The sequence below is a fragment of the Phalaenopsis equestris genome, unplaced genomic scaffold (assembly GCF_001263595.1).
Source record: "Phalaenopsis equestris unplaced genomic scaffold, ASM126359v1 Scaffold000002, whole genome shotgun sequence".
Taxonomy (NCBI): Eukaryota; Viridiplantae; Streptophyta; class Magnoliopsida; order Asparagales; family Orchidaceae; genus Phalaenopsis; species Phalaenopsis equestris.
The window spans coordinates 76,941,571-76,960,839 of NW_018164444.1; the positions used below are offsets into that span (position 1 = coordinate 76,941,571).

Genomic DNA, 19,269 nt, shown 5'->3' on the forward strand with positions numbered 1-19,269 from the left:
TCCCTCATCATCAACAAAAGCTTTCCACTCCTACAAGTAGTTAACTAAAGTGCCCTGTGAGACCAAAGGAACCCAAATGATTCCAGACCTCCATTGAAAAAGCACATTAAAAAAAAATGTGTCTTATGCCTTCCTCTGAAATTCTGCACAGAGGACATCTTGATGCCAATCTTAAACCTTTCAGTTTCAAAATGTTATCAAGAGGGAGTAAGGAGGAGAAATAACGCCAAAGGAAGAAAGAGATAGAGGGAGAAAAGAGTTTATGCCAAACCCAATTACCCCAAAACCAATCTGGATGAGAGTGTAATGTACCATAAATCAATTTACAGACTGAATGTGAAGAAGACTCTTCCAAACTGGATAATCTCTGCGGGAAGGAGTACTAGGAATATTAGATATATGCAAAGCATTCAACTCCCCCACTAGAGAACAAAGCTTAGTGAAATCCCAACTTCCTTGTGTAAAGAGATCAAAAGCTAGCAAATTGTTTGTATGAGATGGATAAGTGTGCTCTGAAAGAGAAGGCAATCCCCAATTATCATTCCAGAAAGAGATGTTTCCCACACCAATATCCCAAAACATAAAGTCTCTAGCAGTGGATCTGGCATTCAAAATAGTCTTCCAGATCTTAGAGTCTTCCACCTTCCACAAAACCTAGGAAGGGTGGGAAGTAGCACAGTATTTTTGATGCATAAAAGAAGCCCAGAGAGAAGAGGCCTCTCTAAACTTAAACCAAAGTTTGCACATGTTAACCTCAACAGTATGCCGCAAAGCTTTGAAACCGAAACCCACAGCTTTTTTGGGTTTACAAATCTTATGCCATGAAAACCAAATCTTCTTAGTACCACTCCCAACCCACATGAATTTTTTAAAGAGCCTCTCCAAAACTTTAATGGCACTCTTCTTTGGGTTGAACACCTGTAAAGCATAGAGTGGAATACTTTGTAGCACACTAAAAAGTAGAGTAAGCCTACCCCCAGTAGAAAGAAAGACATTCCTCCAGTCATTAATCTTATGCTTATTTTTGTCAATGACATCATCCATTTGAATTTGCTTTTTCCTTCCCCTAATCAGATTTATCCCAAGATACTTTAAAGGGAGGGAGACGTGTTGATAACCAGTGAAGGAAGCCCCCCAATTAGCAATATAGTGTTTGACATGCTTGTCATAATAAAGCTGACATTTGCCACTGTTGAAAGCCAAACCAGAATAATTTTGGAAATCATTTAAGAGCATCATTAATTTTTTAATAGCAAGTTTGGATGCATTAGCTAAAATAATAACATCATCAGCATAAGCTAAGTGGGAGACCATAGTTTTAGCCTTATGAGAGGGTGAAGCAGTTGAAAACGATTAAGTAATCTAGATAAGTAGTCAAAAGCAATGATGAAAATGGTTGGGGACAGATGCCCCCCCTGCTTAATACCCCTTTTAGTTGAGAAAAAACCATAGGAATTACTATTAACAAACACACCATAAATATATATATGTATATATATATATATAGTGTATGTATGTATGTATTAAGTAGGGAATAATTATTTAAATATAATCATTCCAAATAAATTCCCAAAAATTATAAGTTAATTTAATTTTAAAAGTTAGTTTTGAATATACGGCTAAATACACGAGACATGCGCTTATGAAGTCAATAGGCGCCAATAAAAAAACTTCTGGGATCATGGGAAGGGAGCCCTCCTTTTAGAAGAAGTGGGCGAGAGTGGTATCATTGCTTTGAATACTAAGGTGGTAACCCGACCCTTAACAATGCATATGCCCGATGATATTCTTATGTAAGTATGAAGTGTTTAAAAGCAATTGAGTAATTTTCTTCTCTATTTTTATTTTCTTAATCCCGGTTTTCTTTCAAGTATTTTGGATGATGAATTGAGTCAAAGTCAAATGTCATTTTGGATAAATAGAACAAAGAGTAAGTGAGAATCAAGTATACATTTGGTGACAATGAGCATATGTTGAAAGCTAAAGCTTGAGAGATGGTGGATATGAAAGGCCATTTTATTTTATTACATCGTTCTAGGATTCCTAGGAGTTGTAGGTGGATCAAGATAAATGTTGGGGATGTTGAAGGATATCAAGCCGGAAAAATCTTAGGATCATGAGGATTAGAGAAGGAAAATGTAGTATGGATGCTGCTTGGTAGGTAAGAAATTGGAGGAACACCAATCAATATCACTTTTGTCGAGATATGAATGATGGTAAAGATCTACCGCTCAATATCTTCAAGATACAGACTCACCATTTGAAGAAGAATATATTATCTCACTTTGAATATGAGAAAATAGAAGAAATAGTCTCCAAAGAACATAGATCAAAACAAACTACTCCCAACCAGTCCACAAAAAATTATATATAATAGAACTATTAAATAAAGCAATTAATGAGAAGCCTTAAAGGTCTGGCCAACCTATATGGGTTGGAAAAAAATCGGATCAGGCTCTCTCGAATTGTAGCACCGGGAAGGAAGCCCTGGGTCTCCTGTTGAAACAGGATGTTCCACATCCATGTCATTCTCTCCGGATGGGAGGGGCTTCAACTTCATCGTTGGGAGCACCTGGTTCCTCGTAGTACTATGATAAATCAATATTAAAGATAGCAGAAATATTATATTCTCTTGCAGATCAATTTTATATTAATCTTTCTAACAACTCTGAATGGACCATCTTCTATTGGCTTGAGCTTGCTAAATGGGCATGTATCAAATCTTTTGTTTTTAGTAGGATCCACTCTAAATTGCTTTCCTTGAAGGGCATCACTTTCTTGGATTTTTTAGCCTGTTTCAGATACTTAGTATTTTGTTTGGTAATTTCTAAGCTTAAACCCTGTTTGAGATCACTTTCTATTTGCTATTTTTTTGTTTTTAAAAACAAAAAACTGTAAACAAACAAAAAAATAGTATTTCCTTATTCATTTTTTGTTTTTTTAAACACATCAGACATGTTTTCAAAACCTCAAAAATATAGAAATTATGTTTTCGCTGTTTTAAAAACATCTTTTTTGGAGCTATGCCCTAAAACCTTTAATTAGTTAATTATCATTGGTTGAAATTAACATAACCAAATTAAGTCATCAATTCACAAATAAACTCTTAAACTTGCTTAATTAACTCAGTAATAAATTAATGAAATTATAAAAATTACTTAAGTTCAAACAATTAATAAAATACTTAATTAAACTAATAATCATCTAATTAATTTGTTAATTATTTAAATGGAACCTAAATGAATTTAATTAACTCATAACTACTCATTTTAATAATAAATCTACTTAATTAACTTAATAATTAATCAATTAAACCATAATTATTCAAATAAAATATTAATCATTAATTTAATAATGATTAAATTAAAACCTTAAATTATTTAAATATATCATTAAATATATAGATAATTAAATAAAGCATTAAATAACTTAATTAAAATGTTAATTAAATAACTTCAATTATTCTCCAAAATATTAACTAACATGTTAGCAGTTAAATAATTAAATTAGTTAACATGTTAGTAGTTATTAATTAAATAATTTCAATTAATTAGTATGTTAGTAGTTATTACAATTTAATTAGTTTTTTTAAAAAGTACAAATTTTTTTAAAAAAATAGAAAATTTCCAACCAAATATGTTTTATATTTTTTGTTTTAAAAAAAATATAACGTATTTTCTAAAAATAGAAAATAGAAAACAAAAAAAAATAAAACTGACTGAAAACAAAATAAAAAATAGAAAACAGAAAGTGATCTCAAACAAGGATCTTAATCACTAGTATTCGCACTAAATCTAAAGGTGTGAGAAATTTTGCTCGTATATGATTTTAGAGGAACTTTTAGTTGTGGATTGACTAGTGGACTAGTAGGCAAAATCAACACGAGGAAGCACCAAATTCCACTGTCTATTTTTTTTTCTCACCAAATCCCCAATAATATTTCTCAAACTGCAATTCTCCACCTTTGTTTGTTCATCTGTCTTTGACTGCATTAATGAATTGAGCTGGAGCTTTATATCTAACGTGATGGTCTAGGGTAGGCCATGTAAATGATGGTATGGCACTATTTCTTAGGCTCTCTGAGGAAGGCTTCGTTTTTCATCGTGGGAGCTTTCTTGAAATAATCCTTGTTATGAATGGCCTCAACTATCTTGGCCATCAACACTCTCAAGAGTCATTTTTAGTGTTCGTTCTGGGACAGCGGTCGCTCATTGTTTCAAATCAATCGATGGTCAGGGTATTGGGTCTAGCTCTCATGGTTGTAAGGTTTTTTACTTCTACTGTGATCTCTGGGTGGTCGATTTTATTCGTAGTGCAGGCGAGCAGAAGGATGCAAATCTTTTATCGGCCTCCACCTGTTGTCTCTAGGCCCTATTCTGCTGATGATAAGTGGTTGATTCCGCTTTGGCGGAAGCAGTGTTGGAATTGTACTCCTTGTTCGAGATTTGTTTGTTGGCCAGCTCCAAAGATTCGGCTATGTTTTTCGGTCATTAAAAGCCCAAGGCATAGCAGAAGGGTTCTTCTTTTACCCCTAGATCCCACCTCTAGCATCTCCTTCTGAAATCATGTGACGAGCGAGCGTAGGATCTTGCTTTGCTGCAGAGCTTATAAACTCTTATGGGGTTTTTGGGAGCTTGTGAACTATGCCACAAATATCCTCTTAAAATTTATGAATGAAGTGATCAACCCGGGCGGTATTCCATTGAACCACCTGAGAGTCGATCACCTAGCATGAGGAAGAGCAAGCGACACTTCAACGCATCTGTGATCTTTAGCAAGCAGGTGGTTGACTCAAATGAGTCAATGTGGCTAGTCGGATCAGTCCGACTCTTGTTGGATCCCAAAGCAGGAATTCTAAATCTCTTTGGTGGTTAAGCTTTAGAAATCTGTCGAGAGAATGCATTCTTTTGCTGGTGGGGTGCTTCGATTCACCCTAACTATTGTCTATCCATTGGTGTCGACCTAGCATTTTTGAGGTACCGGGAATCTCCATCCCTTTCTTCAAGCAGAGGCAACCTTCGGTTGTTGGGCGTCGTCGCTTCCTTCGGGGGTTTTGTTTTTTTTTCTCGAGGCAACACTTCTTTGATGGTGTTCATCATTTTATCATTCAACTCCTGGATTTTTTGCTCTCTAGTACACTATGTTGGTGGTGTCTCTGTTGTGTGCTTCTTCTCTTTGTGTTACTCCTCTTCTTGTTGTTGGTATGATCCACGCTCACCGCACCTTTTAGGATGTTGAATCATGATTTGTCCGTGAATCACACCCAAAGATTAGAGCATAAGACAGGAGAGGGAGAGCGAGAGGGAGAGGGAGAGAGAGAGAAGTGCACAATAATAAACAGTAATCGTAATTGTTGATTTGTCTTTTACTTAGAAAATGATTCTCTTATATATAGAGGAGGGGATACAATATATGAAATTACGTATTTGTCTCTGCTTTAATGGGGGCGTTATAGGATATTTTGGGTATTTTATATTTATAGGCCTTTGGTTTGGTCACCAATGACTTGGTCGGCAAGGGGTAGTCGATTTTGGTTCAGCGAAACCTGCTCGTTCGCCTTCTCTAAATCGGCGTGGCCAGTCAGCCCTTGATGGTCTTCAGGTCCATGAGACTCAACTCGATCGGCTTGATTTGGTTGGTCGGCTATACTAGCTTGGTTGTCCTCAGATGATCCCTGGGTAAGGAGCTCCTATCTGCGGAGCTAAGCTATCGGGTAGAGGATAAATCACCGTAATCTGACATGCAGCTTACTCCTCGTTGAGACAATCCTTCGGGGATGTTTCGTGCAATTACGTGACTTTTAGCTTTTGGCTCCAGATGAGAAACCTTCAAGGGTATTTGTGAGATAGCTAGTGGTGTTGAATGCTTTCTTTCTTGGGTTGGATTATGACAAGAGGTAGATTGATTTCTTCGCTTAACTTGATAGACTTTTAAGGCGTCTTTCGCTCGATCGGCTTTCAAACTCGACTTAGGGGGAATTTGCCTTGGTAGACAGTTTTTTTCAGTGCTCTGATGATGAACGCTTAGTCTTTTGGTTTTGATCTTTAATCTTCTGCTGATGGACCTTTGGTTTTCCGTCTATCTGCCCTTGATCTTTTGTCTATCAGCTCTTAGTCTTCCGCCTGTGAACTTTCTTTAGTTGCACTTCTTTGTATTTTTTTCTATTGAATTTACTCGGGATTTGTGCAAACACTTTTCTAATGTTTAGTATATATTAAAGATTTACATGCATACCAGTCAATTCATATATGTTAACTATGATATATGTGTATTTTAAACGAAATGCTCAAAGGCTATTATACGAGCCTCTAGCCTCCCCTAATATGCCTAACAATTCAAGTACCGCCTCCTTAAGGCCAAATCTGTCTGAGAGAATTCAAACCCCCGACCTGAGGGATCTTATACTCTGAATGCCAACCAACATGTCGGAGTACGTGGCACGCACGCGGCGCGCACACGCACACATGTGTGTGTGTGTGTGTGTTGGCACTTGAAATTGTAAATTCAATTATACCAAGAGCTAACGCAGCATTACCCCTTCGTTTTTGCAGGTTGCAGATTATGGACTTGTTGCCGACTTGTTTGAGGTGATACCAGAGTTGATTGAAAAGATTCCAGAAAAGAAGTAACCCCAGCTTAAAAAATTGATTTGCCCAGAATTTTCATGCGATGGCCTTTATTTATTCCATCATGAATTAATCAAATTAGCAAATTACATACAAAAATAAGTCTGCTTAGTATTGTTGTATGGCCGAGCTGTAGCACCTTGATGCCATTCCATTGCTATTTTTATTTTCCATATTCAGACTAATTTTCTACAGGTCGAGCTGTAATAAATGTCGAGCTGTTTCATTATAGCTTGTTCTTTTTTAAGTATTGGGATATTTTTTTTAGAATTATTTACTTAAATTGAGAAGATATTTGGTATAATGATAATAAATTTTACTAATTGTTTAGAAAATCAAGTTATTGTGGATTTAATTATCATGTTGTTATATATATGAAAATATATACACATACACCCACGCTCGCCCAAATGCAACGCAAGCATTTCGGGTTTTTAGTTAGGGCATGTACATGCATATCGAAAAATTATTGCGTACGTTCACCACATTCAGAAATGCGTACGGTAAACCAATCAAAATACTCCCTTTATCAAAGTTTATGTCAGTGGGTCTCACTTTAAATTTTTTTTTAAAAAAAATTCTTATTGGACAGCGCACACAAATTGCATGTGTTGTACGCAGACAATAATCTCTCATGCATACCACTCAATTACTATGTATTTACATATCTGATCTAATATATATATATATTTATATTTATACCAATCAAATTATTATTATCATATTAAAAATATTATTATTTTTATTTTTATAAAATGAATTGCACCTCGTGTAAATAAGAAGGCAATTTAGATCTTCCTTTTCTAGCTCTTTCTATTTGGTATTTATAGTGAAGGTAAAGTGAAATCGTATGTTCCACCGCTTTTATGACATTGTGCATATATATAAAGATGAGAATATACAAGTAATTAATAATGTTGTGGAGCTTGAATGGGAATGATTAATTCATTTCTTGATGTATGTCAAATAAATTTTGATTGGGATGTAAATGAGCTTATTATTATTAGTTAGTTTCAATAAATTACTCGAAATTATATTGAATGAGTCTCACGACGAATCAATTAAAGAATAAACGGCTGTTTGAATAAAATGTATATAGAAGTGATTGTATTTATGAGCAATTTTTCAAGATAATATAATTTTTGTCCACACTTTTAAAAAAATTTGAGCTTTGCTTCTGGGGATATCATCTTTACAGGTTTTTTTCTTGAAGAAATGTGATTCATGGGCTATTTGGTATCAAGATTTGAGCGGGTTGCAACCTAAATCCATCAAATAGCAAAAATGGCATCTTTATAACCTACAGGTTCTTAAATCTCATTTTTCCTCGATTTTGACTTAAATACAGGATTTCTAGAACTCGATTGACAAATGGATTTACAAATTTAGAGAAATTGAATTGAGTGATCATCTATTGTTTAAGAAAGTGACATTTTGTTGGACATTGTTGGTGGACAATGCATATCACCTTCTGGCTAAAAGGAGTGGAGAATTTAATTGCAATCAACTAATTGTTAATAGAGACAAGATTTAACTCTTAGAATTATTAGACATAAAGAGGTCGAGGTCTCCATTCTAAGTTATGTGGGCAATCGATATTGGATGGTTTTTCTTGGTGTATCTTATGGAGCATGGTGAGCCATTATTAAATATTAAGGTGAATTTAATTGTAAACACACGAACACTGAACACTGCATATATAATAACTTAAGTCAAAGACCTTTTGTTGAAGGATTAAGCTCTCAATTAACGGGTTAAGATGGCTTGCATTCTCTTAAAAATTAAGGCAGCATAAGCAAGTTAATAATATTGACATTGGGCCTCATTAAATTTTTAACATCCTTGGTATGACTATATTTTTAATACTTGCATTAGGACTAGTGGTAAACATCATAAAAAAATGATAGCCTCTAAAACTTTTTTATTCACCACAAAGTTTTAATAAGGAGAATATGAGGGATTCACATCAAGCATATTATCGACATAATATTTGAATTTATTGAGGGTGTCTCACCACTGTCACTACTAGTAAGCTAGGAGCTTGATGATCTCACATGTGGTAGTGGGTACGCATGTATGTTAATAAAGGGTTAGTTAAGAGGTATCTATTCCATTAGAAAGTCAAATAAGGTATATACTACTCAAGAAAGCATAGAATAGGTCGTGTCCTGGCTCGGAGGTATGGAATTTTCAATATAAGAATAAATGGACATACTGTAAAATTAAATTTTAATTATTCATTATAAATCCAAATAAAGAAAGAGTCATTACTAATTTTAAATTAAATTAAGAAAATAATAAATTTATATTTAAGTTCGCTAACATCAACTTCTATGCATATTCTCTCATATATTACTTATTTTTATTCAAATGAAAAAACTCAAAAATCGTTAATTTGAAACATAATGATCTATTACAACCAGCAAACTCTTCTACTTATAAATTAAAATAACATAATAAAAAAAAATAGTATCTATGTTAGTTAAACTTAAAGTAAATGAATATAAGATCATTTGTCTGTTTATGTTTACTAATATGATTGTTGAAATCAATTTTTTGTTGTCAAATTTGTTGGATGCCCTTTTGAATGTTATTGGAGTGTATAACTTTAATATATAGCTTCCTAGCACATCTAAAAATTACCTACTTTTTCATATAAATTTCATGCTCATTTTTATTGATATTGCACTTTAAAGAAATGTATTTTGCATGTTTTTTATTCCAGGTACAAGAAATGGGGTTTTGGAGGAACTGGAATAAAAATTGTGCAATTTGGAGTTAAATCGAGCAATGAAGAAAATTCTGACCTGACATATTTTGATATGTCATTCTATGCTCAATCTCCTTTACATTTATCACATGTTTTTAAAGAAAGATTATTTTCATGTTTATCTTGTAGGTATAACACTTGGAGCGGTTTGGAGCTGAAATGGAGTGAAATGGAGAAGCTGTCAATATGGTGGCGCCTAGGCGCCAGTCTCGCCCAGAAAGTGGTGCCTAGGCATCAGAAACAATTAAGGGGCGATTTTGGGTGATTTCGGGCGGTTCTGAAAGATTTTGGTTGGTTTTGAAAGATTCCAGGTAACTATGCACGCCTCATGGAATTATGCAATGAATCTAGACATTTGAAAATGTGTCTTTCAGCATTTCACATCTTTTGGAATGAAGAGGTGTGTCTCTTAGAGTGAAATGTTGTGTCTCTTAAAGAGAAGAGGTGTCTCTTGAAATGAGGAGGTGTTTGGTTTCTCTTTAAAAAGAGGGAGGGGTGTTGGCGTCTCTCAAAGGGGAGAGGAAGAAGAGTTTAGGAAGAGTTTTAGAGAGTTGAGCGTGCCTCTTTTGAGAGGTGAGTGTGTGTGTGTGTGTGTGTGGAGGGTTGGAGACTTTTGGGACTTTCGAAGAAGAGTAAAGGATTGTCATTTTTTGTGCAAGGAGGGCGAGAATCTTCTGTAAAGATAAGTCTTTAACTATTTTTGTATTTGCTTTGAATTCCTTAAATATGGTTGTGTGTTTTCAATGTCCTTTGCAATGAAGAATCAATTTATTTTCTCCATGCTTAGTGAGTAGTTTTCTTTACTCTTTCTCTTTGTGATAAGAATTAATTATGACTAATATGATAATCAATGTCATTTTTTTATTTCAAAAATTGTGATGGTTTTTTCACCAGTTCTTAATTTACTTTACAAACTGATCACTTGTAATGTTAAAATCCATTGCAAAATATGATGACCCGGGAGGGCTATGATTTCACCCAACTAGTGAGTATCACACTACCCTTACGAGGAGGGGGGCCAGAATCTAAGTGGATTGCAATAGATAGGAAGATAAGATATGATGGGCGTAGAATTGGTGTTCCTAGGGTGATGGACTAGATCCTTTACCAATTTGGTCTAGAGTTGGAACCTGAAGTCCTTGGTAGGTCCTATAGAGAGAACATAGTGGGTAATCTAAAAGTGAGAGGCTAGAATCTATTCAGCACTACCATACAATAGGGAACTTATTTTAGATTAGTCAATGTTCTTTATGCGCTCAGGAGATGATAAATAATATGTATGCTCCTATTTGTCACAAGACTACATTTAATTCTTTAAATATTTGATTCCTACACTAATTATGATCTCATCGCAAGGGGAAAGAAATTTTAAATATATAAAAACTTACTAAAATTTATCTAGCCTCTGCAGATTAGAATTTTATTTAATTTTTAATTTTAAAGTAAATTAGTGAATTTAGAGAAACCAAACTTTTCAAAAATTCCAAATTAAGGCGTGATAGTAGTAAACTAGAATTAGCCAAAGGGATTTCTTACCTCACTTTTTTGTGGGATCGATACTGGGGTCGTTAAAACTCTATATTATTTGAAACGATACGTATACTTATGTAGTACCTCTAGTGTGTAAACTATTAATAAAAAATTTTATAACATATCAATTTTGCACACTAGCCTCTAAATATTAATGATCAATTTTTTGTCATCTTTTAGAAGCTAAATTACTACGTAATTGCGGGTTGGGTCACTTTCTGTGAATCAACGAGTCTGTAAAACCCTCTCATGCACCTTTTGTAGGAAGTTTGGGTTTAAGGGCACTACATCCATGCAGAGATTTGGGGCTCCCGCTATCACTAAAATCTCGAGTGTAATGCCTATAAAAATGCTTATCTTTGAAGTTATGGAACTATATTTTAGTCATATTTAGTCTCTCATAGCTTACGGATCACAAAATACCTTAGTCGGATGTTTTTCACAGAAATTAGGGCTTTCGGGGCTTTACTAGTGCCTTGGCCCCAGTCCCGGCACCTAGGCGCCCAGAACATCCCCCCATGGGGCTCAAAACTGAGAAGCCAAAAAGTAAGCACTAGTCCCGGACGCCTAAGCCAGCCCGTCGCCTAGGCGCCTGAAACAGCTCCAAGACGTCCTGAAACCAAGAGAGCAGAAAGTAGGCGCCCGGAGGTAGACGCTTATTCGCTTGGAGGGCTATGCCTAGGAACCCGGAGGTCGGCGCCAAGGCGTCTGTCCACTTTTAGATCCCGAATTTTCCTTTATATCTTAGCATAATCACAACCAGAACAGCGTTTCGTGTAGCCGAAAATGAATATTTTGAGGAATAGTCAAGAGATTTGCATATGGAAGGATAAAGGAGCCACGTGACTCTTTTGTGAGCATTTGGAGGCATTTTAGAAGAGGGTTGCATGCATTCTCAGAAAAAGGAGCGTCCTAGGTATCACCTCTTATTCTCCATTCTCCTGTGCTCCTGTTTCTTTTCCTTGAATTTATTGACCTAGAGCTCCTCTCTCCTGAGGTTTAGCTAGCTACTGGAGTTTTTGGAATTCCTTGGGTTGCTTGGTGCTGGAGAGGTTTTGGCAAGGTGAAAGAGGGAACTTCTAATTCTTTCCCATCTCCTTCCCCAAACTTCATCTCCTCCTTCCAGTAAACTTTCTTCTGCATATTCCCCTTCTTCTTACCATCACTTTCCTTGAGTGTGTGAGGAAAATTTCTTGGAGGAGTTGTATTGTAGAAGGAGTGCTTCATCTTTCCTAATGCAAAGGAGAGCTTCTTCCTAGCAAAGTCGGAGCACATACAAGCAGAGAGAAACCTTCACGATGGTGAAAACTCTTGAAACCCTTGCAATTTCATTCCTAAAGGCTTTTTGGAGGAATTAGGCTAGGTTTTTATGATAGAGAAAGCCCCATAGATTAGGATCCTTTGCGATCCCCCTATAAATCCAAGAGCAAAACCTACCTAATTCTACCTCCTGAACCCCAAATTCAGGATTCCAACAAATTTTATATTTGCACCGATGATTTTGCTCTTCTGATGGGAGAGCAAATTTTGTTTGAGGTCTAGAGGATGAAAGAATTCTTATGATTTTTTTGTTCTTTAACCGCGATGATCTCCCAAAGTGGAAATTCTTTATGATATGTTGGGTAAATGGAGACTATCAATCGACATTTAGCGTGGCGATCGGCTGGCGAATTTCATTCCTATCCTATCATAGATCTCGTGAGGTCATTAGGGCGACTCCAAATCGTTGTCAAATTTAATTGGATTTCATTGTTTGCATGTGTTCGTATCCATATTGAGTGCATATAAGGGTGTAGGAGAACCGAACACGAACGAACAAAGCTCGTGTTTGTGTTCGACTAGTTTGAAATTAAGTGTGTTTGAATTAAGCTCGTGTTCGAAATTGTTAGTAAAGTTACTATTAGTGTTCGGTTTGATTTGTTTGAAATTAATTCAAAATGTTTGAAATGTTCAAATTATTTGAATTGTTCGAAATCTTACAAATTTGTTTATATTGTTCAAAGCATTTGAATTATTTGATTTGTTTGAAATCTTTCAAAAGCTTAATCATGTATGAAATTAATACTTAAACCTGTATGTATCACAACATGAATGCACAATAGCCAAAGCGCATCACTCCCAAAAACTTCAAAAACTAGGTTTCACTAAAAAAAATTAAATAAATCTAAATGAAATATAAGAAAATTTAAGCTAATAGATGAATTTGAAGATAAATATAAAATATTAAAGAAAATATACTCAAAGATGACACCTCGGTAGCCTTACAAGCAACCAAACAAGAATACCGAGCAATTGATCCAACGTCGAGTCGCTGACTCGTCGATGACAACGAAAATTTTTCGAAGACAAACATAAGTAAAGATTAGAGAACAAACACAAACAACAAACCTCAAGCCCCGAGGCTGAAAGCTTTTCACGATTTTGAGAGGAAAATGAGAAGAATCAGAAGAAGAGGAACCTAAAACTTTCGAGAAGGGAAGGGGAGGCCGGTTGGAGTAAAGTGGCTTAGGGTTTTATATATATATATATATATATATAAGACATCTTGACAAATAGTCTTGCCTTCGCTTTTGAAATTAATATTTCATGTTTTCTATATTTTGAGTTTTATTTTTGTAATTTGGCTTTTCGTCCCAATGTATATAATTATTTTTAAAATATGATAAAATTTTTTTATATAATTATTTAAATTATTTATATTTCAAATAATGATGCCTCAAACAAGATCTAATAATTTTTTTTTTTTGTTAGCCTCATTTACTTAGGAAAAGAATCAAATACAAACTTTCAGATAAATGAAACACAAAGTTCAGCCCTAACAAAGTACTACCAATAATAATAACTGGCGTTGTAATATTTTCTCCACTTACATCACGCCTAACCCACGTATACCCTTTCCCTCTCTGTATTTCGTCTCGAACCATCTCCTTCGTGACCGAACCCTCTTCTCTCGATACAGTAGCAATTGCAGTGACCCGAAACTCCCATTTTTCTCCTCCTTCTGCTCCCCTCCTACCCGAAACCATCGAGGAACGTAACTTCACGTCCTTTTTTTTGCGCGAAGCGTTCGTCCCGGATTTGCTAAATCCGCCGATTCACGGGATCTAGTAAATCCGGGAAGATTTAGGTTAAATCCAGTTTAAATCCTGCTCTAAATCCGTTACCAGACAGGCCCTCAGAGGTCGGTGAATTCAGGGCCCGGCTGCCAAACAGTCTAACGCTAGATTCCTCCTCCATCGTCGCTCCCGATGTCCTCTTCAGTGTTGAGCAGCATATCATTCACTGTTTCCGATGACGAATCGGACGAGCCAAGTGGGAAGATGAAGTTCCAAGGCCGCCGAAAGCGAAAGAAGCCGTTCCTCCGCTCGAACAGGGGCTGCTTCAACCGAGTCTTAAGGTTGCTGGCGAGTTGGTGGCCGCTGCTGATTTTCGTTCCGGCGATAATATTGCTCGCATTTGAGGCCTCGAAGCTCGGGCGAAAGCAAAACGAGATGGTCATGGTGGACAAATGGCAATTGGAGGGTCCGCAGGCTCAAAGAACGAACTTGAATCGTCTCGATCCCACTACCAGAGTCGTCAATGGTGTGAGAGAGGGTGAGATGTTTCAAATATAATGTTTATGTAATTTTTTTAGTGTTGTGGCATTACCATCCGACCGCTGATTTTGCAAACTTATAGAACTGAGCATTTTGATGAGATAAACTCAAATAACACCTAAAATTAATCATAAGTTCAATTTAGCTCCATTCAAACAGTTGATGCATGGTTAAAAAACTTGGAACATTAATTTCAAAGTATCTTGAATTATACATGCTTATAATCAAATCTAGCTTCTCAAAAAAATAATTTCAATGAGCCTAAGATCACCGAATACTGAGATCAGTAAAGCATGTATTGTTGAAAGAACAACATATGATTTAAAGGAATCAATAGGAGCTATTCGATTGGGTTTATTGAATTTTGGCTAAAATTTTTAAAACATTTCTTTTCAAAAATAATAAATAGAACTCAATTCTCCTGATGAAGGGGGCGTAAGCTTGTATATGGAATCATGCCCATGGACTGAATGTTTTTTTTTAGCTAATTATTAAGCTCCTAAAAATAGACTCCTAAATGGTTGGCTTGGTCCTTGAGGAGGACTGAGTAAAATCTACAATAAGTATAGAGCACTTCTCTTGGATAATGAATGAGTAAATTTGCTGGTTTATTTGTAAATTTACTTTTTTTTAATACGAAAACAGAATGTTTTGGTGACTGTTGAGGTTTGTTTGGATGGAAAATGTGATTAGGATGGGTGATTAGGTAATAAATTGTCAATGCTGTTTTCTTCCTGAGTAGATACTCAAAAAGTCATGTCATTTACATCAGAAATGTTCATACTGTGAAGAAGTACTCGTGCCATGGCTCTTCTTGTTTCTTATACTTGTTCATCTGGTCTTCATCTATATTTCATCTTGTCTTCAGCTATATTTATTTCATTTAGAAATGCTTTGTAATCCTCGAAGCTTTTATTTTATGACTAGATGTTTATGGTTACATTCTATCTTGGTATTCTAAATTATTTTATTTCCTGTTTTATATGGCCTCTTAAATAATCTTGAATCTTCTCCTGATCAAATACTTATTCTTTTATTTTTTTAAATTGCATTTTACTCTGACTTCTAACATAATTTTACTTAATCCTTTTTACTTATATATCTAACTATATTAATTTAACCAGTATGCCTAAAGTTGCTTAAACCAGAAGAACTGAAGAAGCTTGAATTCCCTGAGAATACTGTGCACAGTTCTCCGGTCAAGAGTGTGATATACAAAACAGATTATGGCCAGTATCTCGTTGAAGACAACACCACAATGTTAAGGCATCAAAATGGAACTGCTAGATTTAACTTATTCACGGGATATCAAACACTTGAAGAAAGGGAAGAAAGCTTCCATGTAATATCCCGTACTCAATTTCCTTGGTTGTTTCTTTTGAATTTTGATTATTAATAGTTTCCTCTAGCATGTTTTTCACTTTATTGGTGCCACTAGTTTAACCATGAATCGGTTTCTCAGCCGATTTGATCAGTTTTAAAATGGCTTTCGCAAAAAAATCATTAGAACCGATCATAATTTGCGGTTGACCAGAGAACTAGTGGACATGTCTGATTTTTTATGAATTGATTACTTCTAATCTTGGCCAATATATGGTCCTTTGATTTTGATCGGATGACCAAAAGTGAAAGACTCGAATTAATAATAGAGAAAATAATTGAAATATGTTGTCCCAAAGTTTTGATTTTGAATAATATTCAAAATATTAAAGTGTGATATATCTTTTAAATCATAATGAAATAATTTTAATATTATGTCATTCAATTTCACCTTGGTTGAACTTCTGATCTTCGAATCTTTTTTTATATTGGCATAATTTTCTTTCTAGTTTTCAAAATTTGTGCCTTCACAAGATGGAGAATTTATTTGAAACCATATGTTGTGCTATTTTTTGTTTTCATTCAAGGCATGATTTTCATAGATTTTACCTTTTCTCGTGAATATAAGTTTATACCTTTTTTTTAAAAAATATGCATTTGCATTAACTATATTAAAAAGGTACAAAAATATGTAGGTATGTACCTATGATGTACAAAAGTGAGATCTATCATCTACAAGTTTATACCTTTTTTTTCAGGTGAAGGAAAATGCTGAGGTTCATTGTGGGTTCTACAGTGACATTGGAGGCTTCAAAATTTCTAATGAAGACAAACTATACATGAAAGATTGCAAAGCAGTGGTATCTACTTGTGCTTTTGGTGGGGGTGATGATCTTTATCAACCGATTGGGTTGAGTGAGGCCTCTTTAAATAAGGTTATGTGGCACCTTCATCATTTCACTTGCATCAACTTTTTTGCTTTTTCCTTCAAATTTCATTGTTAAATTTTGTTACAGGTTTGCTTTGTGGCATTTTGGGATGAACTCACTCGTGCCACACAGGCGGCCGAAGGAAATAAAATTGGTGATGATGGTATGATTGGTAAATGGCGGATTGTTGTTGTTACGGATCTACCTTTCTCAGATCAACGTTTGAATGGAAAAATTCCTAAGGTTGTATGAAATCATCATTTATATTCCGAAATTTGATTGCATCACTGTATTCCTATTATACTATGTTTTATTTGCACATGTAAAACTTAGCTTGTATATAAGTTCTCTAATTATGATATTATGAGGTAGGTTTTGGTTTCTTTGTTCTATTGTTCAGTGTATATGGATATAGACTAGGTTAGTCAAAGCTTGGTCATAAAAATAGTGAGGCCTTTGGGATATCGTGTACTAATAGAATATCAACAATGTTGTATTATTTTATTGGAGTACCTTTCTCTTCATAGATTTTTTTCAATCTTGACAAATGCCTAATGGATATATTGGAGAAATGCTTTTCAAACCTTATCTGCTGAACACGTTTTTAAGATCATCTTTAAGTTGTATGCCATTAGCTGACCCTTTTCTGGTACATTATGTTCGTCACGTAACTTCCATTGTGAAGCGGTGTTGATTTTGAGTGGTGTCAAAAACATTGCTCAATTAACCTTGTTGGTGTATCATCTGTTGTTTTTATATTTAAAATTTTAGGGGCATTTACATACCACACAATTCTTATATATTTACATATTTAAATCTCAAATCTTTAACATCACTTCAAAAATACCACTTAATAATTTTCTAAAAGTGGAATGCAAATTTTCATGCATAGGTTTATAACACCTAAGGGTTGTAAATGTAAATTTCTAACTTTAGCTGTTAGACATGTAAATACATAAGAAATGTGTGGTATGTATGTAAATTTAAAATGAACTGTTTATTTTGGACTTTAATGATTCAGATGCTCGGCCACAGATTATTTCCTCAAGCAAGATATTCAATTTGGGTGGATTCAAAGTCACAGCTCCGAAGAGATCCGTTAGGTGTTCTGGAGGCATTACTCTGGCGTACAAATTCTGTATTCGCCATTTCAGAGCATGGTGCCCGTAGCAATCTGTATGATGAGGCCAAGGCCATTGTTAAGAAGCACAAAGCAACCCCTGAAGAAGTCAATGTGCAGATCAGGCAGTACCGTTATGACGGCATGATAGCAGACTTCATGGGAAAAAAGGTAAGGCATTTGTTTTATCTTATTTATAAAATGTGGCATTTACATACAGACTATACAATTCTTATGTAGTTACATATATGTCATTCAAACTTTAAAATTTACAGGCATTGCACTCAAAACTTTAATATCACATAAAAAATACCTCTATCACCTATTTTTAAAAGGTTAAATGCACATTTTCATGCATAAATTTACCACTTCAAGTGTTGTAGTTGTATATTAAAGTTTAGGTGTTAGATATATAAATATAAAAGAATTGTGTGGCATGTATGCAAATTTCTCTTAAAAAATTAGTGTAAGCTTATGTGTAACAGAAAGGGTAACATTCCAGAACAATACCTTGATGTTCTTAAACCTTTATGAGAATGACTGCAACTTTGTGAATACATTTTTTTGTCAATATTCATAAAATATATTCAAATTTGAGAAAAGGAAAAAACTTCAGTTTGTGATATTCATATCATCAATAATGGTCACTCTCTCCCCCTGCAGAACTTTTATGTTTTAAAAATTAAAGATGAATTTCTTAAAACTAAATTGATGGATTGGCGTTATTTTTGCTATTCCAGCTTTGGCAGAAGCATCAATCATCGTGAGGGAGCACACGCCGCTTACGAATCTTTTCTCATGCCTTTGGTTCAATGAAGTTGTTCGATTTACATCTAGAGATCAGCTCAGCTTCCCTTTTGTTCTCAGGCGACTTTATATCCCTAAGATGAACATGTTTCCGGTATGTACTAGAAAGGATCTTGTCAATAGTATGGGTCATAAACACAAGGTTAAACCCCTTGAAAGGCGTATGTAGTCGAATGAGAGATTTTTTACACTCCTGTACATGCATACTTATTCATTTCCAGGATTGCAATTCGATTTTTAGATTTTTTATAATTTTGATAATGACAAGATGAAATTTAACCTGTATGGACTTTGCTTTTTGAATATAACTTTTATGTTTGAATATGGATAGGAGAATGGTTAAACTGTGATAGGAGAATGCCTTCATAATTATATAAAATCAAATTTGTATACCGTGAGAGGTCTCTAATATGAATTTGAATGGATAAGTGTTGGAATTTTAGGAATTTCTATTTTTAGGAACTTTTGTTTTTAGAATTTTTCTATTTTTAGTATTTCCTTTTTTAGAATTTCTACTGTGGGTAATTTTTTAATTTTGGTTACCTTTTTTTTTCCTAGCATGGGGATATTG

The 19,269-nt window shown here is 34.8% G+C and overlaps 2 protein-coding genes across 2 annotated transcripts in view; both read left to right on the forward strand.

Annotated features, from left to right (window-relative positions):
- Positions 1–6,855, forward strand: part of LOC110022290 (electron transfer flavoprotein subunit alpha, mitochondrial) — a 69,223-nt gene extending 62,368 nt beyond the window's left edge. The window contains exon 8 of the mRNA XM_020721163.1: positions 6,552–6,855. Within this exon, the coding sequence (XP_020576822.1) occupies positions 6,552–6,629 (78 nt within the window). The 3' untranslated portion in view covers positions 6,630–6,855. The remainder of the gene's footprint in view (positions 1–6,551) is intronic.
- Positions 6,856–13,783: 6,928 nt separating this feature from the next.
- On the forward strand, positions 13,784–18,982 carry LOC110022284. Its single transcript, XM_020721153.1, is given in 7 exon segments — positions 13,784–14,520; positions 15,647–15,864; positions 16,601–16,777; positions 16,859–17,014; positions 17,793–18,030; positions 18,033–18,062; positions 18,632–18,982. Coding segments are annotated over 7 exon segments (1,401 nt in total). The 5' UTR covers positions 13,784–14,174; the 3' UTR covers positions 18,868–18,982.
- The last annotated feature ends 287 nt before the right edge of the window (positions 18,983–19,269 follow it).